Source organism: Passer domesticus, chromosome 8 (assembly GCF_036417665.1).
Source record: "Passer domesticus isolate bPasDom1 chromosome 8, bPasDom1.hap1, whole genome shotgun sequence".
Taxonomy (NCBI): Eukaryota; Metazoa; Chordata; class Aves; order Passeriformes; family Passeridae; genus Passer; species Passer domesticus.
In genome coordinates, this window is record NC_087481.1 from 31,851,033 (window position 1) to 31,874,036 (window position 23,004).

Sequence of the window (23,004 nt, forward strand, 5' to 3'; positions counted from 1 at the left end):
TGCCTGTCACCAGCTGAGACAACCAGATGGACATAATATGTGGTACTATTTAAAACAGGTCTACTAAAATTTGGGAGCATCTTTGGATTTTATTAGGCAGTTTCATGTAAAATACATGTGTTGCTCCTGTATCATTTACGTGTGCAATCTTACCATTTCTTCAAGAGCTGTATAATTCTATAAATAGAAGACCCATCCTAGGATAAAGAGGGATTATTAATATGGCTCCATTTGGCACTTTTGTCTGCCCCTGGAATCTTCCCAGCTGTCCAATATCCATCCAAGCATTCCTAATTTTCATTTATTTCCGCTTCCTGGTGTCTGAAGTAAAAGCCTCCTGTTTGTTAAATAGCTGCATATATTCACTTTGAGAAATGTTTTCTGCTGCCACTGCAGTTGTTACAGCATTGATGTTGATCCCATCAAAGTTCTAGCACTGACAGTTTTTAAATATTTTCTCTGCAAACATGATTAATGAAACTAAGCAAAGTTACTGACAAGATGTTGTAAGAGGAAGAAGGATGTAAGAAAAAAAGGAAACCGATAAAAAATGGAACTAGAGAGGGTGGCCAGAATCTAACTCTGACAACATAATAAAGCTTAAAAATGCCTACAAACTACAGCTCTGAAAAATATCGCTGTAAATGTAACTGCCTAGAACATAGAACTTTCATAATTCCATCAGTCATAATAGCAGCTGAGTCTGAGATTTGCATGCTGGTGTTAGGGAATACATCAATCTGCTTTATACTAATTTTTTTTCTTTATGCTGTCCAAAATGTCACGTTAATTTAGTCTTTCAGATGTTTGCTTGATGACAAACTACAGTGATGAAGCTCATTGTCCTGCAGTTTAACTAAGTCCTCATTTGACATCAAAGTGGAACGTTAACTTTTTTCCTGTGTTCCTTTCATTCCTCATTTGTATCAGGCAAATAATGGTTTCACTAGCAGCAGGAATCCCTATTAAAGTAACTGTCATATTTTCTCATCTATACAATTCATTGTTCAGCAGTTTGTTTGGTGCCAAATAAAGGGAAAAAGACAAACTGGACACAGAAAGGCAGACTACCTTAGACCTTCTGAGATTCTTTCTTGGTCAAATGACAACTTTCTTGCTGCCTCTTCCAAACCAATTATTTTGACATGCTCCATTGCAGAAGTCAGTGTCTAATGTAGCCAAGGAAAATACTGTTAAGGCAAATTCTGAACTTGATTGCATTCTTTCCATGGATTTAAATAGATGTCCTGTGAACATTTATTCCTTAACAAAATACACAACCAGATTATCATAATTAGCATGTTTACTCTGGAACAGGAGAGGAAAATTTCTAATTTGGACAAGCAGAGTTTAGAAACTCGTTGTAACTAGGTATGGAGCTCATTACAGCCTCTGCTTGCAGCGCAGAGAAAAATGTCTGCACTTATCATTAAAGATATTGAAGATAAAAGTACAACTTTGAAATGAGAGTGGGGCACCCTGCAGATTAATTCTGTTACTTCTGCATAAGTTACACAGCCTAATGATCCTTAAGGAGCTGTGCTCTGAACTGGGAATGAAGGCATATCTTAAACTAAGAATCAGAAGCATAGTCTTCTCTCTGAAGCCTAGTTAAGTACCCCAAGCAGGCTAATGATGTTTTTCACACAATTTATGCTCCTAACTTTTGTTACCAAACGATATTTATTAGATACGAATGTTTAACACATTTTGGAATGCTCACACTAAGTTCCTAAAGCATTGATCGTGCTACCAAACTGGTAGAAATAACTTGATGTTTCCAAGTACAGGTAGTCACCTGAAAGAAATAGGAATGTACAGAGGAGTGAGATGGGGGAATATATGTGGTCAGCATCTTTAAGGCCTTTCTCGAAACACTGCATTTAAACATATGTGCTCTGGAAGAAAAACACTGCCCTGTCTTGTTGCTGCTTACACCAGTAAGTGGTGAACACCAAATCTAGATGAGATAAAACAGGAAAGAAGCAGAAAACCCAAAAAGAAATTGGCAAAAATATTAACAGGTAAAAGTACCACTAACCAGCAATATGAGTACCACAGGCAGATCTGCAGGGTGTATTTTGCAGGGGCCTTTTGGTTTGGCAGAAAGTGTTCATTCACAGTTGATGGGTGCCCACTTTGCTCTCTGTAATTGAAATGATGGATGTTTTCAGTTGAGTCTCTGGAATATAGCACAAATAAAGCTGAAGAATGTATTATGATGGGATATGTCTTAACATTCCCAGTGAGACTGGAAGCTTTCTAACCCTTACCTGTTAATCTGCAGGGTGAGCAGCACAGAAGGGGAAGGGCTGTCTATAACAGGATGCCAGCTGGAGAGGAAACTCTGATCAGCTTCTCTTCCTGCCTTAATACCTTCTTTCAAGTGCTAGTTGTGATCATGGGCTTTGCAAGTTGGAATCCCCTTCCACACACACCTGTGCTGGGTAACTCCACGAGGAATTCAAAACATGTCAGCACAAGCAAGGCTGCAGAAAATACAAATAGAAAGCCAGTACCTTATCCAAAGATAACTGAGGCTCCACACACTCTGCTGAATTAAGAATTGTGAGATGACAGACTCCTGCCTTTCTCTAGAATGAAATATCCCCAATAACAGCTTTTCTTCTAGTTGTTGGGAATTTTTGAATCAAGTTTCAGTCTGAAACTTGGGCATAAACACAGAAGACATGGTGCAGTGGAGGTGAGCGGCATTATTTGGATCTTCCAATTCAAGATCACTTTAAATAAAGAGCCATTCACCAGAGGCAAATATTTACTAACTGAGGTCTTCAGTTTCTTTAATAACCTTCTTCTAAATCTGCTTATGGCTTCTGAAATTTATGGGATGTTCCTGTTAAAACCATATTTTAGTACATAAACATTTGGCTCATAAACAGTAATTGTGTTTAATGAAGACTTTTGGTAAATTTTCATGACAATGTCATTTTTTGTGTGTGTGTAATGTTTTGTAAAAGATGGTTACTTCCAATTCTCCCTAGAAAGTGGTGCAGGCTGGGAAGGGGAGCTGGTGAAGCAGTACTCTATAGAGAAAGCAGACTCTCAGCTTAGGTTACTTTTGTATATAGCACAGCCAGCTGATCTGACTTCATTCTGACCAGAAATTAAACAAATATTATTAGTTGAACCAAAAATCAGTGTATCTTTCTTAATAAATTATACTTCTTACATCTTAGTAATTTGACTTTTTTTTTTAATTTTGGGTCTTAAATAGCTTTTAACTACAGACAGTGCAGACAGTATGTTACAACAATAATTTCTTTTATTTTATTTTGTCTGTAAACAGGAAGGCTTTCTAAAGTCACATAATTTTTTTATTGGAGAGTTATGGAAAATACTATTTGCAAAAAACCCACAGAATATAATTTTTGAGAACTTGTCAGTTTAATACTGCTCAGTGCACTGAAGACACTGAAAAATGTGTGGGAAGATACTGTATTCATGCAAGGCAGGATTGTAAAGCTAATAGATGTAAAATTCATCTAGAGAGATGCTTTTACCTTCCAGAACATTCCATGTCACTGGTTTGTTCTTTATCATATAAAATCATATGTGTGTGAGTGTGTGTGTGTGTTCTTATATTATGCAAGCTCTCAGTGGGGAATCTTTGTAGATTGCTGTACCCAATACTTTAATGGGTTAAAATGCCCAAAACCAGCATTGGCATCATTATACCATCAATAAATTTTAATCCTTGTCCTCAGCAATAGCCACATTCCTCCTCAGAGATGCTTTCATTTTTGAAAATGAGGAAGAACAAGATCATTCCTTTTGAAATGTTCAGGTTGCGTTAATATAACAATCTTCAACATAACATGATTTCCCTTTTAGATTTGAGATTACATCAATATGTTCAGATTATTTCCTGTTAAACAAACATGGTTCCTGTGGTTTACCAAGGGAAGTGATCTCTCTGGTTCAACTGAACACTGCTAGGAAAACAAAGTTTAAGTAATTACATTTTAACAGGTACAACAAACATCTTCAATCTCTACAATTTCCTAGCTTCCTGAAACATCCAAAAGTTTATGTACCTGTTAAATGTGTTAAAATTTTGTTTTACTTGCTACATCTTTAAATTTCCAGGGATCCTGCTGGGCCGCCTGGCAGGATGTCATGTTATGCACTAAATGTGAAACAGCCTATTACAGAAGAAATTGGCATTGCACTTTCTCAGGGGAACTTTGCTTCTATTCTGCTTTATTCACTTTGATCTTAAAAAGAATTCTTCACTGTCTGAAGTTTGAAGCCTGTGCTTTTGTTTATTCTCTCCCAGAGCTTCAATGAATGCTCCAGGTACAAAACAGTTATTCCTGTGAATAAAGAAAGTGTTTAGGGAGGCATTGATGCTGTATGCTGACAGCTTAATGCTGGGGCCTCCACATGGAACAGTTTCACATCGGGTACTCTGGCCTTAGATGTGAAAGTAAGGGCATGATACCAAGTGCAGTTCCTGCAAATTTAGTTCTGATTCAGCACCTCTGTCACTGTGGACATCTCTTACATCTCATTTTCCTTCATACAGCTGCCAGCTGGTGTGTGCTATGTGCTGTTCTACCCTCTGCAAGTGAAGCACAGAGCTCAGAACTAAATATTTCTGGTCTAGAGACAGGACTGCTGTTTGCTGTGTCAAACTGGCAGCTCTTATTTTAGTGAGCAGAGGAAGAATGACTCCCCTGGTATTCTGATAGCCAGAAACAAAGAGAACTCAAACAAATGCATTCAAAGGACACTTAAATGTAAGCCTGCATCCATTTTATAAGTACCCTAAATTGCAAGCCTGCAGGAGCAGAAGAGTCATTTACACATCAGTCATAACTGTGCCAGAACCTCAGGACTTGCTCAAAGCTATTTTAAGTTGCTTAATATCAGAAGTGGCTGAAGGCACTAACTGCCAAACTAAGCCTCTCAGTATAGTCTCAAATGCCCTTTTTAGTCAGGCCTTATTGTTGCTGGACCAATCAAAATCCCTTCAGAATTATAAAGTTAGTTACATACAATGAGATACATTAAGCAGAATGAACTTGAAATAAAGAAAATCTTACCATAGTGGCCAACAGCAAGACATAAACCCCTCAGTTTATTGCTAATGGTTGTAAGGGGAGACAAGACAAATTGTGTTTCTGTGAGCAGGTTAAAAAGCTGCACAGAATGTAGAATTCAAGAAGCTGAAAATAAAGCAGGCAATACTGATGACGAGATCTGTCTGCTCAAAACACAGAAAAACATCCCACCTTACACAACTGCCTTAAAATGAATTCAAATTTGAAAAGGGTAAGCAGGGAACAGGATGGAGAACCTATGAAGCAACTTGGCTGTTCTGATCCTGCAGGCACTTGGAAGCTGTGTGGATATTTGCTGCAGGGGGTTGTCCTGTGGAAGCTGACAGATCAGCTCACACAGGGGGGCTGCCAGAATACTAAGAATCAGTACCTCAGTTTTATTCCTGGTTTTGATTGGCATTCAGGTTATTGAACTCCTTGATACCAAATAAAAACTCAGTCACTTGGTTCTCAAAACCTGTTGTAACAAAACAATCAATTTGTTATTGTATTACTCACCTCTTTGCTTCCATTTAATTGCTGTGAGATACACAGCACACACCACCTTGGCACAGTGTGTGATGCTAACTGAGAGCAGACTGAGTAGCTGTGACAGATACATTTGGATAAAGACTGGGAGAAGAGATGTTACTATTAGTCGTACCATACATGATGTAAAGAGCTGTGTAACCTAGTTACACCAACACATCCTGTTAAAAAGCCACATCCACTCTTTTACTATCATCTGTATAGTTGGTGTGACATAGAGCAGTCATGCTTCTAACAAGCTAATCTCCAAAGTCCACAATATTGAGTTTTTTTCCTTTATTTTTTAACAAAGGATTCGATTTTTTTTCACAGATAACGTGGAGGTGGAACAGGGAATGAAATCATCTTGCAAATAGGAACAGGTGTATTCACACTGCCTTTCAAAACATCTCCCAAAGCCTTGCCTAGGGCAATTCCCTAAGCATGCCTATATGCTTCCTTTCATTTCACAGCTGAAAGTCTTTTACATTTGGCTTATTTTCATCACCTGAGTCTAGTTAGCTTGGCAGGAAGGGCTATCATCTGTCTGTCTTCTTCCTTGAAGAGACTGTATATTGTGCATGAAAGGCTTGTGAGTGATGTTGAGTGTAAGGGAAATTCTTAGTGTTAATCAAGGTGGCATTGTTCCAGCCTGGCTTGGAACTTCTGAGAATGAGGTAAGCTGGCTGGTTTGAGTGCCCCCAGCCCTTCTGCTGTTGGAGTACAGGGTTCAGCACAGGGTGTCCTGAGTTGTAAGTGCTTTATTGTTCATCCTGCAACATCTCTGTGCTGCTGTGGCATTGTGATTCCTGGTACCCGAGAGAGGTAGATTAGAGCTATTTTGGGTGTTCTCACATGTATTGTAATCTCCCTTCCTAGCTGCAGATGAAGCAGAGCCTGAGAGGCCACTTCAGAGTGTCTTTGCAGCTTGCCAGTGCAGCTCTGTTTAGTGTAAATGGAATCTCTTCAAGGTGTCAGTGGCATATTTTGCACATGCCATGAGTGTTCATTTAAGGCAGTTCTGTTGTCTTATTAAAAACAAAAAGAAAAAGCCAAACCAAAGCAAGAAAAGATGCACCACAGAAAGGAGAACAAGAAAAAAAGCCATTAAAGCCCAGTAGTGAACTGAAAACAATGAGACATATTGTTCAGGCAAATGGTAGCTGAAAAATGGAAGTTTTCCTTAGGTTTGGTTAGTGATACATGCAAGGCCATTAGTTTCAGGTTTCCCACAGTCTTGTCTTTACATTTAACTGGTCTTTCTCAGCTCCCCTGACACAGAAAGGTATGAAAGCCATAGGGTGCTTGCTTTATGCTATAGGTTATCTTGGCAGTTTCTTTCCTTGTTTATGTTTTGTGCCTTCTGGCAATGTGTCAAATGAAATGGTGAATTTCTTCCTGCCTGATGACTTATCCCAGTGGGTCTTACTAATTTTCTTTGCATTTGTTTCTTGTCCAAAATTGCCTTCTGTTTTCTAAGAAAAAACATTCTTTTCCTTTTGGATCTCTTACACTTTTATTGTGGAGACAGAGATGGCAAGTGACTCATTTAGGGAAAAATCATAAGAATTTCCTCAATTAACTTTCTCATCATGGGAGAGGAAGAGATGTCTCTGGTCTAGAGGTAACTACTTAGATTCAATGTGGGCATTCAGCAACTGTTCTACAGTGAGGTCTCAAAGCATGTCTCTCCTTTCACTAGGTCATGCTCCTGTGTATAAAGAGAGGAAGTTTTGCAGGCACTTAGAGCCTCAGAGCTTAGAACGACTCTGAAAGTTTGTTGGAATCTTCTGTGCGAAAAAATATTTGCATAAATGTAGTGGGGAGAGATTTAAATGCTCTTTTCTCTATAGAGGAAACATATTGTTCCTTAGTCTCTGGCCAGTCCTTTTCTTGGGATGTTCTTGAGACATTTTAGTCTCTGATTATCTGGTTATGGAAAAGAACACTTTCTTTTAATTATTTCTTCTATTCCAGAGGAGAAGGTATTCTCTGTGCTTTTGTACATTTCCAGTGCTAGTGAATATCTGGTTCTCTAAATGTTGTTCTTAAATGAGAAGCAGAAAATTGTTCATTTTGGGGTTGAAGTCAGGATGGAGTCAGGCATAGCTCAAGTGCTGGAAAAAGAGGCCCTGGCTAATGCTGCAGGCTATATTAACAGCTTCTCATTTGTGTAGGCCTTCCTATGTATTTTTGTCTGCCTTGTAAATTAGGAGTTCCTTAGGGGTAGGAAAACTGTGTCCATCCACCTGTTTGTACAAGCATTCTCATTAGTATTTGAACACTCATCCACTCAAATGCTGCCTGATCCCTATCTCTTCCCTTTGGAGTGGAGTTGAGGGGGCTTGGCTGGCAGCATGTGCAGTTCTCAAGGTGGTGCAGCAGCTGCTCCTTGTGTGCTGCCTCCCAGAGCTCCTGCTAAGTAGTATTGACTGTGAAGCCGGTGCAGAGGAGTTTTTTTAGGGCACAGCTGTCACTGTGGTACTATATATTCACCCGGTGTACCCATCCGCTCACAACAGAGCGTAGTAAGAATTCTCTGTAGTGTGTTGGGGGGAACATGTGATAATTCCAGCCCGCCAACTTGCTTTAAGCTGGGGATGTTGGAAGTCAGATGTCTGTCTTGTAGGAAATTTATGAGGGCTGAAAATTCACATCTCTGAAGCAGCACATACTCCTCTGCTTTTCTGAGAGCAGTGAGATGTTTGGTTTTTCAAGATAAAATCAGTGCTTGGGCTTGAGGCACTAAAGAACTACTATTAAAATTAGGTCTGTTGGTGTTACCCTGGATTGGATTTTGTAAATCAATTGACAGAAATAACTCTACCCTGAAACTCTGATGAATGTCTCGCTGTAGCATTAAATAAAAGCATTTGCAGCACCTAGCAACTGAAAGCTATGTTGTAATCCAGAGCAAGGAGTTAAGACTATTACAAAGGTTTTCCAAAATCATTCTGTCTAGAACTTACCCAGAGATTTGCTTTAGGAAAAAGGATTGGTGGTCAAACTGAAAAATGCATATTTATCTTTGACAATAACATATTTCTCTAAATTTGTTACTTCTGTTAATAGAAGAGAGACTGATAAGAGCAAAGTATAATTTGCTATGGAGACAGATCTGGGTTTCCAGTCTAATTCTAAGGTTTAATTAGCATTAGTCCTTCAAAAATATTTTCAAAAATTATTTTTAAATAGAAAATATTTTGGGTTTTTTTAATAGAAAAGATTTTGGAAAGACACAGTGAGCTCTTTTCTGCTTGTGATTTATATTTAGTAAATATTTTAGTAGATCAGAGATGAATTTTCAAAGGAAAATACCAACAGATAAAAGATAAACTCTTTGCATTCCATTCCTTTCAGCTGGATCTTTAGAAATGGGAACAAGATAGTCTTGAATGTGCCTTGACACTTCAGATCTTTGTGCCCTGTGTCTCCATCTGCACACTGGTATTTTGTTCACAACAATTACTGACTGCTCTTGATGTCTGCTGGAAATGCATGCTGTGCCTTCACTTGGAACACTCACAGAGATGTCTCTCAGGTTCTAACTAAAATACATGTAATTTTGCACTTTGATTTTCATGTTTCATACAGATTATGCATCCAGTCTTTAATAATGTCTTCTATATAAAATTCTACAGGACCAAATAATCTAGTGTGCTTTTAGCCAGTGGGAGGACCTTGAGAAGAAGTAATTCTTTTCTGATACCGACTACTTGTCTGATTTGCAGATACAATAAATTAGATATTTTATCCTTGTGAGTCTTGCTGTCTGGTAAGTAAGGCTAAGCTGATTTTTAGAGGTAAAGTGACATCAATGGAGCACTGTCCCCTGAAATGGGAATTGAATAAATAGACTTGTATGAAAGAATCCCACATAGAATTTGCTACCCTTACACTTAGTTGAAGAAGATGAAGCCCTTTAATTTCCTTTTTAGATAGTGACTGACTGAGCCATGGTTGAGGCTTTTTCCTTCTCTTTCACAGCAAGGTGCTCCTGGAGCTCCTTGCCTCAGAAACAGTGTTGCAAAGTTAGAAAGTCGTGTAAATCACAAATTCAGAGTTACTGAGGACTTTTTTGTTTGAGAGAATCTTGTGATGAATGTTTTTTAATTTAGGTTGTATTTTCTAAAATATTAGGTGGAAAATATCCTGTTAGAAGTGAAATTAGGTCACTTATTACAACCATCCCCTCCCTCTAAATGGACTCTCATTCTAGGAGGATTGTATTTGCTGTGACATGATTTTAAGGTATAGCAATTATCTGTGGGGCTACTAAAAGCAAAAGTCAGAGCAAATGAGAGGGAAAGCAAGTGTGTTAGAGTTGTGTTACACTAGCCCCAGATCTAGAGTGTGTTATCCTCTCTCTGGATGCTCTGCTTCTCTGGGTTTATTTTGTTTGAGGCATCACTGGGGAATGAAGGGAGAGATAGATGTGTTGAGTAAGAATACCCAAATTACAGCAGATGTTTGACTTTCAGGAACTGGGTTGATGTTCAAAAACCAGTGTTGTTGACAAGAAAAACATGTGTTGGGAGGAGTGTCCTAGAATTTGGAACCAGCATCACACAGTTAATATTCTGTGGCAAGAACTTGTATGTTTCATGAGGAGGTTAAAAGTGGTGTCTTAGAAAAGTGATAAGTGATTTGTGAAGATTATTTATTAAAAAAAAAGGACAATTTGAAACAAACAGAAGTTTCCTACTTGATGAATTCAAGCCTTACTGACTCATTTGTCTGAGTTTGGCTTTAGGTTGCCCTTTCTTTACTTTTTATTCTTTTGCAGATTTCTCAAGATATTTGTGGGACTGGGCAAGGAAGAATCTTTGAGTAACTATACAAGTATATGTGGGTGTACAAATGATCCATATTCTTTATGGGCTTCTGGATTCTGTGTACTTGGCACAATGCAAGTCAAAAAAATGGATAGAAGCTAATGTTTGTATAACAGGTTAGAAAAGCTATGCTTGTAACACAAATCTTTGGGTTTGGTTTTTTGTTTTTTTTTTCTTGTGAGGGTGCATTAGACTACAGGATAGAACTCGATCTTTGAAACTACCTCAAAATATTTCCCCCATCCCTCAGTTCCTTAACACCAGAAAAACACATTGGGGAATAGCACTGCCATTATCAGTCAGCTCTGCTTGCATGAGAACATTGTATTTGTGGCTGTCTTTCACTCAGAAAACACAGAACTCTTTGCTTCTATCTCAAATGAAAAGGTATTAAAACTTGTCTCTTTCAGTCAAATCAGTTCTGAGAAATACTTACAGTGCCTAATTCTGAAGTAATCTTTACTTTTGAATAGTCTGAGTATCCAGGATGCTGTGTGTTCAAGCACTCTGATACTAGAGCTAGTGTTCTAATAAACTGACACCTCCCATTGTCAGACTACACTGTCAGTTGGGCTTCTGGCCTCAATACTGAGCACCTTTAACAGCGTGTTAAGAAAGGGCTTTTTCCTTTTTTCGCTTATTCATCTTTGCCAGTAAAGCACATGAGCTGACAGTCTGGGGAAATGTTTTGGAAGGAGCTTTTTTTCTTTAGTATATTTATAAGTGACTAGAAATTTGACTTCATGGTTTCAGACTGGCAGAATTCACAGGGGACTTTTGGCTCATAATCAAACACATCTTTATTTTATGTTCACTGTACTGAAGGAACAGAATTTTTGAACGCAGCCTTTGTTGTAGTACTTTAGATTATCCTTGGGATTTTTAGTGAAGAATGCAAGGAAGTGAATTTCTAAGAAAAAAGACCTATAGCTTATATCCATGTTGTTTCTGTTCTGGGTGCTGAAAGCTGGAGACAGCTCTGATGTGTTCATTAAAATTTGTCTGGCTGATGGTAGGTGAAGGCTTTTCTGCTTTAGTGCTGTACTGGTGTTATCCATACAGAAGCTGGGAGGGCTGTGTAAAATTGAGATCAGGGTGCTGTCCATTCAGAGAAGATGCAGTTCACAAGCTGACTGGAGCCAACAAAATCTGTTGCCGCAGTGAACAAACAGAACTTTTGGACTGTTGTGTCAGTTGTTAGGTTTGTGGTTGCAACACTGTGGTCTCTTATTTCTGAGAGTGCTGGTCTTTGGAGTGTGAGGTCCAACAGTTGGTGAGATGGGTATGCAGTAATTTGTGTTGGTAATGGAGCTGCAGTTGTATATGGGTAAGGTTAAGTAGAACAATTTCCTCTAAAGCCTGCTATTAAAGAAACAAACTGTGCCCAAGGCCACTCACACACATTCATTTTCTGTCCCCTCAGTAAAATGAATTAATTTGGGGAAAATGGCTTTTAGGAGAAAAAAATAGAATAAAATCATGCAGTGGATAGTGGTTCATTCATTTTCTGCTTCTCAGTAATATCTTTACATACTGCTGCTGTATAGAGATAATGATCCCCTTGAGATAGGGATAATAGGTGGTAAGGGAACCACTACATTGTGCTTAACCTCTCAAAATGGAAGTAACAAGTAGATGGTGTCCTGGACCTTTGCAGAAGTGCGAGTTAACTTTGATTTGTTTAATTCCCATAAGTTTTGATTTTTCAACCATATAATAATGGATACAACTATTGTTCTATCTATTTGTGTATTTTTTGCTGTATCTATTCTGTACTATAATTCTGGGCAAGTTCTTCAGCTGTTTTGGATACAGAATGACTCATCAGGATAAGACTTTTTCTTTTGTCTTTTTCCACACAGATCACCCCTGGCAGCAAGGCAGCACAGTCACAGATGAACCAGGGGGACCTTGTCGTGGCCATTGATGGAGTCAACACTGACAGCATGACCCACCTGGAGGCCCAGAACAAGATCAAATCAGCCAGCCACAACCTGAGCCTCACTCTGCAGAAGTATGTTGGAATAACTTAAACTCATTGTGTTCCTAAGGATAATGCATGAAACTTACCACTGAAGGCTGCAAGTTTTTTATCCCTGTCTGTTATTTGAAGTGCTCATGGCACAGATATGAGATGAAAAGCCAAAATCTGCTCTGATTCTTGTAGAAGTCAGCACAGATTCCTACAGAAATGGAATGATTAGGTTGGGTGTATCTGTGTGGGATTTAGCCTATTGAATACAGGTGTAATCTCATATCCATTCAAGCTTCTGTTAAATGAATCCAACAGTAATGTTTCTTCTCATGTGGGCAACCCAGTTCAGTCTGGCTAATTTATGAACAACTGTTTTAGAGACAACAAAGAGAACAAGTGTTGCAAGTGCATGGAAGGAACCTTGTGAGAATTTGTGACAATGGTCTGGCACCTGTGCATTGGAAAGTCTGCTCTGTATCTGACTCAATAAGAAAGGTGTAGCCCAAGTGCAGGAAAGGGAGGCAGTAGAACATGGAGAGGGCAGGTTTTATCATAGAGATGTGATAAAAGTTACCATTTGCTTGCCATTAAGAAAGCAGTTAATAGGTCTTTTAACTTCTGCTGGTTAATGTTGCTTCCAAGGAAACTTGTTCTCAAGTTACATAACCTTGCACAGAGGATTTCTGTAATAAATGCATTAATATTTAAAGCTCCATAATTATGGGAAGAGATGTAGCTGCTAATTTTATTGCATTGTGAAGAAGAAAATTTTCGTACAGGACATACAAAGACAAGTAGAGAAAGCAGACTGTAATGTGGAAGTACAATTTCTGACAATATACCAAAGAATCTCATCTGTGAATGTGCAGTAGAGATAATCAGTATCATGAACATACTAATAGCTAAAGAATAAGGGGTTTAGATTAAGTTTCCAAGATAGGACAGGGTACTATAAAGCAAAATACGTGGCTGATTTTCCCCCATGGCTTTAAGTTTGTGTTTGAGTGTTCCAGATAGAGTAGAAAATCAGTATCTTGATGCATGTGGTTGAATTCTCATCCTATCACCCACTCCAGCTGCTTTTTTCTTCACTTGGAGTTACTGTGTTATTACAAATATAGTTTTTTGGTGGGTTTTTTGCAAATATTCAGATTGTTCTGAATATTTTTTATTTAAAAGTTAGGAAAAATCCTTTCTGATTGTTAGAATGTCTGTCTGATTTTCTGTTGAACCTTTGTATTTTTACATTGGGAGAAAACATTATTTTGCTTTGGCTTTTTCCACATTTGGTATTAATTTTCCTGAATATTGAACCCAAAAAATTCTCCAGTGTCTGCCTCTATGGCCTGGCCATAGAGATAACCTTATAAGTTTTAAAACAGCAAACCAAAAGTACTTATTCACAGAAGGATTTCCAAATTCATGACTAACAAATCCAGATTATCCTAATCATATCACAGAGACAAGTTACTTTAAACAGTGATTTTGATCAAGTGTTGCCAGGGATATTTCATTTGAGTAATCATTGTGCTTTTTTATTTGCTGACCTCTAAATTGCAACACCAGCAATTCTAGTGGCCACACAATAAAAAAAAAAAGAGAACAAAAAAAAACCCAAAAAAATAAACCTAGTGGAAGTAGCTTTATTGATTTTTTTCTTCTATTTTTTAAGGCTTTCCCTGTCTCTTAGTTTCAAAACAATAATATGTAATTCAGATACTCAAGTTATATGGGTAAAGAACAACCAAAGAAAGCAGTAATGGAGTGTTCCAGAGACTGAAATATGCTTGCATAGATAATAGATGTAGATATTTTGAAAAGAAGGAAAATGGCATAAAGTAAAATTAAATACTAGTAAATAGATGATAAAACAGCTTTTTATCAAATGAAAATTTTCTCAGATTATGTTTTTGCTCTGAACTTCTACAATTAATGGACTCTTCTCTTCAGCTACTTTATGATGTGAGCCATTAGTTCACCTTGGGGACTCATTCAGCCTCGTTGGGAAAACCTAATGAAAAAGACTGAAAAATAATTTTTTTAATAATTTTTTTAATTAGATGACATGAGGCTGTTCAAAAAAGTTGTGCTCAGAGGCATTAAGCTGGCTTTGCTTTGCACAATTCAGAATTTATAGACACTAAATCCTAGCAACAAGTGATATTGACCAACTGAGGTACACACAGAACCCTGTTAAGGATACAATGTCTTGAACAAAAGGCATCTCCACTATATTCAGGAAGTTATATTAATCTTGCCTTAATTTTTTTTTTCCTTGACACAAATGGGTTCATTTACCCAAGGACAAAAAGATTGTTAGCTTAGTCATCTGCCCAAAATGTACAATGTAATATCCTTTTTTCAGCAGAGAATTTTACAGATATTGGATTGGTGAAAAGAATAACATGAAAAGAAGGTAGCAGTGACAAGGGATAGTAACTTTCAACCAAATAAGAACAAGACAGAAGAGAGGCAAAATCTCCTGGGACGTGGTTACCAGCAAAATGACTGTGCTAAGAGATCACTTTGACTTTTTTTAGACATGGCTTGCAGCAATGAAACTGGAGCAGTGTTCTACTACTATGGAAAAACAGCCCTAGTTGCCATAAAGAGCACAGAGATGGAACTGCTCACTTACCCTATTTGTATAAAAGTTTGGAAATGCTGGAAATCCTTTCCAATGGAAAAGGCGCATATGTGCATTAGGAGCTTTGACTGTTGTGATAGGAAAACTTAAGCTCTAAATTGTGGTGATATTGGACATGTATGTGAACTAGTCACATGGTTCTACAGAATATCTTTCAAGGTCATGGAGTGCCTTACCAGGCAATCTGTGGCTTGGTTTCGCTGTTGCAGCACTGGAAGTAGAACTGATCTCGCTTTTTTGTCTGTAAGTCCGTGGAAGAAGCAGTGGAATGTGAAACCTTGACGAAAATGCTCCGAGATAGAAAGCTTTTTTTTTTTCCTAATGGTTCTTGGCTCTCAAGAGCGATGGTCTTTCCCTTTATTGGTCATGGCCGTGAAGGTTTCATGAGCATTGTTTATAACCTGGCAGTTAAGACACTGTTTGCTGCTACTCACTTTTATTACAACACTTCGTTCCCTGTGGACTTTTTTCAGGGTGGGGAACTGCTTGTTGTTTTAATTTGGCTGTCAAAAAAAGCTGTACATGGTGTCAGCACTTGTGCAGGATGTCCGACTGCAAGGCATCAATCATTGAAAAAAAGGAAGTGTTAAGAGCCCCCACTCATACTTGCCTGCCTAAACTGTGATTTCCTTCATGAACTTAGTTTTAATTCAAGTAGCACCTGCACTGTTCAAGGCACACTAACCTTCCATGAATGTTCAGTGCTGGCCTGAGTGGAGCTTTCCATGTTTCAGCCATGGCTTCAGGAATTTGTGGATGTCAAGTGTTTTCTGACAACTGCCTTCCCTAAATTCCCTCTTTAATTTGTTCTTGTCCTCTCAACCATGCTATGTTTTCACATAAACCCACAAAATTAGACTGGAAGTCTCACCAGTTATGCCAGAGGTTTGATCAGGCAGCCACAACTTGTTAGTGGCTTGAGCTGCATTGTCTGGCTGCCGATTTCTCTAGAGGCTGCAGTGTGCCTCCCTTTGCTGCTTCTGGGAAGCAAAAAGATGCAGCCAGGCAAGTGCTGGGAAGTTGAGGTATTTGGGCCATGCCTGGAGAAAGGGACCTGTCATCCAGGGATGTGGCAATGTCTGGCACCCTCCAGACTAGCACTGCTTCATTAAGTTTAGAAGACAAAGTACATCTAGGATGTGAATTCTTTTTTGCTGAAGAAAGGAGCAGGAGTGAGAGAAGGCAAGAAGTGTTTTTGGCACTGTGCATTATTACTCAGCAGAACTCCCATGAGGCACTCAGGCAAACCAGGCTGATATTCTAAAGTGTTACATACCTCTGTAGATGCCTTAGAAATCTGCATTGCTCTAGGTGTACTGAGGGGGGATTGGTGCTGGTTCTGCTGGTCTGTGCTGTGGAAGGCTATGATTATACTCTATAATGGCCTGGGTTGGGGTGGAAAAAAGACATTGCTTTGCTTTTAGTCTTTTTGTGACCTCCTGGAGTTCAGTTCTCAGTCATTTTTCAGTATCAGTTTCTAATCAGTTACTTGAGCTACACAGCTGCCCTCAGGCATTTTAATTCTAGGCCAGTCAAAGTTCATCTTTAATTGTCTGTCTGTCCCACAGATATTAGGCCATAAACATTGGATCATGCGGTATTCAGTTCACAGTGAAAACCAAAATGCATGCAAAGTCTATTTTTATTTCATACAAATGGATTTCTTTCTTAAATGCACAGTAAATACAAAAAGAGAGCAGCATTATTTGTCAACATGTTTCACTGGAGCGTCCACAACATAACTCAAGTAATCTGATCAGCCTCCTTGGAAAGGATTCACCAAATGTACTGGCTTAGTTTTGGAAAGTGCTGTAACATGAGTGTGCCTCATTCTGCTGGCACAAACATTCCTGTGTCACTCTAAGGCTCCGCTTTGGCGTCGCTCTGTGCTGCTGGAGAGGAGCAGGGGAGGTGGAGACTTCTGTGCCGGGTGCACATTGACAAAACTTCCCCCTCCCAGGGCATGCCAGTGATGCTACCCTTTGCTTTCAGACAGTCACAATTGGCTGTCTTTTGCTGGAAAATCATGAGCTAAATAATTTTTTTCTCTACTGAAAGGGAAAGTGTCAGAGGCGAGGCTATGAGAGACTTATGGTAAATATTTAATAGCTTTCCTTTTTTGTGCAGCACCAAAAGATGGCTGATCCTGCAGTATTTATTTCAGGCCTACTATAAATAAAGCATGTGGTGACAGCAAACTGCAAGCAAGGGGAACTCAATGGTTGTTGTAAACTGCTTTCTTTTGTCTGAGGCAGGGTGTAGTAACCAATTCTGTGCATGTTTTAGGTCTGCTGATTTAAATCAGAACCAGAATAGGGCTGTATTTATGCTCAGAAGAATTAAAAGATGGTATCTGTTCCAGTTCAGCGCAAATTGGAACTATATATACAATATTGATAAAAGCATGGTCTGAACTAGTTGGACTATTCAAAGTGTTAAGCAGATTAGTAGAGAAAAGAACACTAATGGTGGATATGACATGCCATACTAGTTAGCTTATTTTGCTTACACCTGTGACTGTAGAACTTCTAAGTCATCTGCCACCAATAGCCAAGGGTTTTTTCCTTCCTCCTGGTGGTTCAATATGCTTAACGTGTTAAAAAAGACATATCCCACTACTGGGTTAAGGAAGCTGCACTGTATTACTGAGAGAGTTGGTCCTCCCTCACTCTGTGTGAAATAGAGGTGTGCCCAGTTGTGTATGCAGGTATGAGAGGACAGTAGGATTTGTTTACAGATGTCAGGCTATCATTTGAACAGGACTGTGAGCTACTCTCTCTGAGTAGTAACATTTAGTGCTGGTAAAATTAATGAGCGGCTATTTGCATGGAAAATGAAATAAAGTATCAATGTCAGTCACTGGAATAAATACAAATATCTTCCTTACATGAGCAGTTTAATTTAGTGGATTGCTATTTACACTCACTGCATAAAGTGTCCTTGTTAGTTTTAGAAAAGAGCCTGGAAACTGTGGATATATGCCAAGGCTTTAAAGGGCAGTGAAGTTTTCATTGCAGCAAGGTTCTGCTTAGGGATTAGAGCTGTTCTCAGAGTGCACATCACTTTTTTTTGCCCCCCCTATACCAGCTTAGAGGTGAGTTTAAAATTCATTGTTTTATGTGAGAAATATTTTCTGGATTCCCTAAAGATAATCTCCATGTGAATTCTTTCACATATTATATTTCACTCACCATGGAAAGGTCAAGATGGGTACCATGGGCCCATCTCACCCAAGCCAGTGGGCTGGCACAGCTTAGTAAATAAACATGGCAGTTGTATTCTTCCAGACAACCAGTTCCTGTCTGCTTTCTGCAAGGAGGAAGCAGACACATTAGCCAAAATGTTACAATAGACAGCAAGGTCACAGTCTGTTCAGGCTGGGACCTTTTCCTCTTAATGCTGATTAGCTTAAGCACAGTCATGGAAAAATGCAAATTACACACTTAAAGCTAAGTGGAATGGATGAAAAAGTATTTTTCAGAAGTGGAATAAGGTAATATTTAATCAGGTAAAACACTGAGGCTTTACCAGATAAGTCTTTTAAATGTTCTTTGTACCTATGAGTTTTTTGGTTTCCTTTGGATCTCTTTCACCATGGTGTTTCTTGCCCATCAACCCCTATAAAAGCTGTCTGCCCTAATTTTTTTTTCTCCAACAAACTCTTGATTATTGGCAGCCCATTTTTTCTTGCAGTGATAACCAAGGTCTGTTTAGCCTGGCTGCTGGGCAGTGTTGGGGTTGGGCAGCTCCTAGTGTCTGTGCTGTCCCTGGCTGGTGGCTGCTGGAGCACGCTGGTGCTGAGCACTGGGTACATTTTTTTCTGATGATCTTAAATGAACAAGTCTATTTATTATTTATAAGTTTACCTTCAGTAGATTTTTTTAGCATCTCTCAGTAATTATAAATAATCAAATTATTAAATCATTAATAATAAATAGCTATGCCAAACTTCAGGTTGCAAGTGAGCTGCTGTATCTGAAGTTTTTATGCTATTAAGCCTTGATTCCTCTGATAAGCCTGACTGCATCTCAACCTCTTGTTTTTGATTCTGAACCAACATTGTCTATAACTAGGCAATGCAAATTCTGCAATTAACCAATTTATGTGAGAGTAGTGGCCTATTTATAATCCATACCGATTTAGGTATTTCTGAATGTTTCAAGAGTATTGTGGGTTTGTCTGCACTGGGCTTCACATAAATTTGATATAAATTAATGTATTTCTTCAACAGTGTTAATGGCAATATACATCTACATCCAAATTCAACCCATGACAGCATAAACAAGTTTTGTAATGAAATTAAATTTCCTGGGTTGGAAATTCACTTTTTTTTATGGCTTACCCAAGTTTTCAATAGTGATACGTAGTGGAAATTTTTGGAAATGGTTTAAAAACTGTGCCAAGACAGGAAGAAGCAGACAGAGAAATAACCTGCCTGAGTAAAAGTGTCCACACTCCTTGGAGGTTAAAGGTGTCCACACTCCTTGGAGCTTGCTGTGTGTATTGGGTGAGTGCCAGGCATGTGCTCAGCATTCATACGTGGCACTCTGTGGATACTGTCACCCCCAGGGCAGAGCTGCAGGGATACTGGATAGCCTCCTTGTTTGCCCATACAAGCTGCTGGGATGGAGGAATTTTAGGGTCAGTACCACGTCAATTAAGAGCAGATGGAGGCATTAGCAGCGAGTGGCTCCATTCAGGAGGGAGCAAGCTGGAGGGCAGAATGTGGGGCAGTTCAGGAAAGGAGGGATTTTCCACAGCAGGGGAGGAGTTAGGAGGATACAACAGGGACTGTGCAGATGCCGGAGAAGTAGAAGGGGTCAAAGAGAGATCAGGAGAGCCTTGGAAAAATCTCGTCTTTTCACATACTGGCTTCAGTTTGTTTTCTTTCCTCCCTTCCACAGAAATCTCCAAGGCTTCTCCCTTTTCACTTTCCCTTTCTATCCCTTAATGTTTGTGGTTGCCTCTGACTCAGATTCCTTCTAAGGGAGAATAGGCATTACATACTTCCAAACATCTTTTTTATTGGATAGCTGCTCCCTTTTGGGCTGATGCCCTCTATGCCTAACAAGCTTTTGTCCTTATGGCACTGTGGGTGTGGGCGTTCGGTCAGGAAACTATAATTGCCCAACTTGCAATCTGAGTGCAGCATAATGCAGGGAAATGATTAATGAATCAGTCATCCAACCAAATGCTAATATTTGAATTTGCCATTGATATATAGAGAGCAAAAGTGGTGCTAGAACTATTTTTCAATTTTATTGAAGGCACAGATGATACCCTGAGAGAGGGAAAGTAGGTCTGATCCTAGACCCAGAGTGATCACAATTGTCTTTGAAGTACTGTGAAATGTTCAGGGATTTGTCTTTGTGATTCTCATTGCAGTCACTAAGAGTGACAATGAGAAGTCACTAAGAGTGCTTGCTGAGGTCCCAGGCAGAGCACAGAGAATTACACCACCGTATCATGGGACTCGAGATTTTGTGTGCAAGACTTAAAAACAAGCAGCAGTTTCTGCTTGACTGCTTAATTCACTGGTTAGCTGAAAATTTAACTGGCACATTAATATCTTAGCACTTATTAAATGGACACCTCAAATTGACAACCATGAGTAATACTTTATCTTTTTACATCTCTCCCTAATGCTCCCGTCATCATTCCCAGCAAATTTTCAGGAATATTAATGCATTAAAACATATATCTCTATATATATATATATAGATATATAGATATAGATATATATCAGAAGCCATATTCTACATTGGTTTTTATTGCATCCTGCTCTGTGCTTACCTGCTTCACTCCAGAATACCTCCATTTCAGTTAGGTCATAGCTAAACTACTTAAATTTCTAACTCTAATCTGTTTTCTTACCTTTCCATGCATTTGATGCCTTTTCATTTTCTAGTAGTTGAAATACTAGGATACAATTTTTAAGGTATTCAAGAAGTGGTAAATACGTGCTCATGTGTCAAAAAATGACAAATGAAAAAGCATACTGTAAAAGAGAAATGTTGATTTTAGTTGTCCTGAGAATTAGTAAAGGTAGACACTGACTGTGAAGATATGAAATAGAAAAAAGCCCCATGAAGATTAAAAAGAGCTGTTATCTCTATGATCATGTCTCTTCTTTTCAAGTACAATGTTGTTCTCCCACAGAACTCTTTTGCAGCCTTTTCTTAGGCAGGCAGTTGTCTTAGGCAGCAGTTGCACTCCTCAGTGCAGTTGACTGATAATAAACCCTTGTTGTGAGTACAAAAATACCAGGATTGAAGTCAAGTGCTCTTCAATTAAAGATCTATTTAGGTGGGAACAAGTAGAAATTCTGGCAGTCATTTGAGCAGTGCTATCAAAATTGAACTGCTTTGCAAAAGCACGTCCATCTTGGTTTTGAACTTCATTAAAAAACAGAACCAGTACTGAGGGAGAGAAGAGATGTATCTGTGGAAATGAGAAGAGTTTAAAAGAATACCAGAATTATGTATTTGGTCATCATTAGAACTGTTCTAAGTTTTCATTTTGAAATGAGTTTTGTTTATATCGTTAACTTGGAAGACATAGAACAAAATGTCTGAAAGTTGAAATCAAATGAAATGCCTAAGAAAAAGAATCTTGGTGAAAAATTTCAATATCAAATCTAAAATTGTCACAATCATCCATGATATTTGGTCTTTCACCCTTCTCATAGCCCTACTGAGCAGGTACCCCCTCAAGTGTTTGGAATAAAATAATTTTGCAGTTGGTGGATTAAAGTGTAAACCTGGACACATATGTTCGCTACAGCACCATCATCACTTGAAAAAGCAAAAGTCCTTCCTGTTGCTGCAGGACTTGATCTGTCTAGCAAGAGAGGGAGGAAAAAAAAAGAATGTTCTGAACTTGCAGATGTTTTTCCTGGAGGAGTAATGACTCTTATGTAAATAATCACTTTATTCTGCAAGTGCATACAATTTCATTCCACAAATTGATTTCACCTCTTCTGCCCTTTTCTCTGGTGCAAGCCTCTGCTAGATCTAGCAAGCCTCATTATTCTCTTTTTAAATATCAAAGCTATAAACATCCAAGTCAGAGCTGTGTAGGAACAGCATTTTCAAGTAGCATCTTGAAATCTCCAAATCTTGGCTAACACTGTGAATGACAGATGTATTTTATCACTAATGTGGAAGAAATGCAGCTTTTTAGCATCATCTTTTGTAGGCAGGTAATGAGAGAGGAAAAACTAAACATACTATAAACATCAGAAGTGATGGAATAGTCTGATAAATAAATTCTTTTGCTGCAATATAACTGTTTTCTAGTTAAACATCAAACATGCAGTGTGTGGTTGTTTGCTCAACCTCTGTACGTGGCAAACCACATTTACAGTGCTGAGCAACCCTGGCACTAAAATTCATCATCAGTGAGCAGATCAGGGGGACACTTAACATGGTATGCCCAGCCCCAGCAATGTCACCTCACAGAAATAACAGGGTGTACTCAGAAATTACAGTCAAGGAAAGAGGAGCAGAGTCATCCCCTAAATCTTTGTGTGTTCATAAACTGCCACTGTCAGTTTTCAGCTATCCTGTGTTATGAGCTGCTGTTGTTTTTTTTCTCTTTTTTGCTGTCTTTCATGATAGATGTGCATATCTCATAAATATGATTATTGTTTCTCTTTTTAAGCAAAAATGGTTGGAGGAAGAGTATGGCATTAATTCCTGAGGGAAGATAATTTGCCTGAGCAAAGTTTGTTTTAGGCAGTTAGTGAGTAGCTGTTATTCTTAGAACTTGTAAGTATCTATTTCTCAGATAATTATATCTTGGCAGTATATTGTGATGTATTTCAGCTGTGAGTATGAATTACAATTTTCTAGCCTGTTGTTTCAGGAATACTTTGTCAGTGAATTTCATAGGTTAATTACACATTGTTCAACAAAATGCCAGTTTTCATTGTTTCCTCAGACTGCATTCATGTTC

The 23,004-nt window shown here is 38.6% G+C and overlaps 1 protein-coding gene across 10 annotated transcripts in view; it reads left to right on the forward strand.

The window, feature by feature from the left end:
• LDB3 (LIM domain binding 3) overlaps positions 1-23,004 on the forward strand; it is a 114,804-nt gene that overhangs the window by 25,510 nt on the left and 66,290 nt on the right. For 9 of the 10 annotated variants that reach the window (XM_064430102.1, XM_064430105.1, XM_064430106.1 and 6 more), the window contains exon 3: positions 12,289-12,440. In XM_064430102.1, the coding sequence (XP_064286172.1) occupies positions 12,289-12,440 (152 nt within the window). Of the gene's footprint in view, positions 1-6,103; positions 6,269-12,288; positions 12,441-23,004 lie in introns of those variants that run through there. The other variant, XM_064430104.1, reaches the window with a different exon arrangement.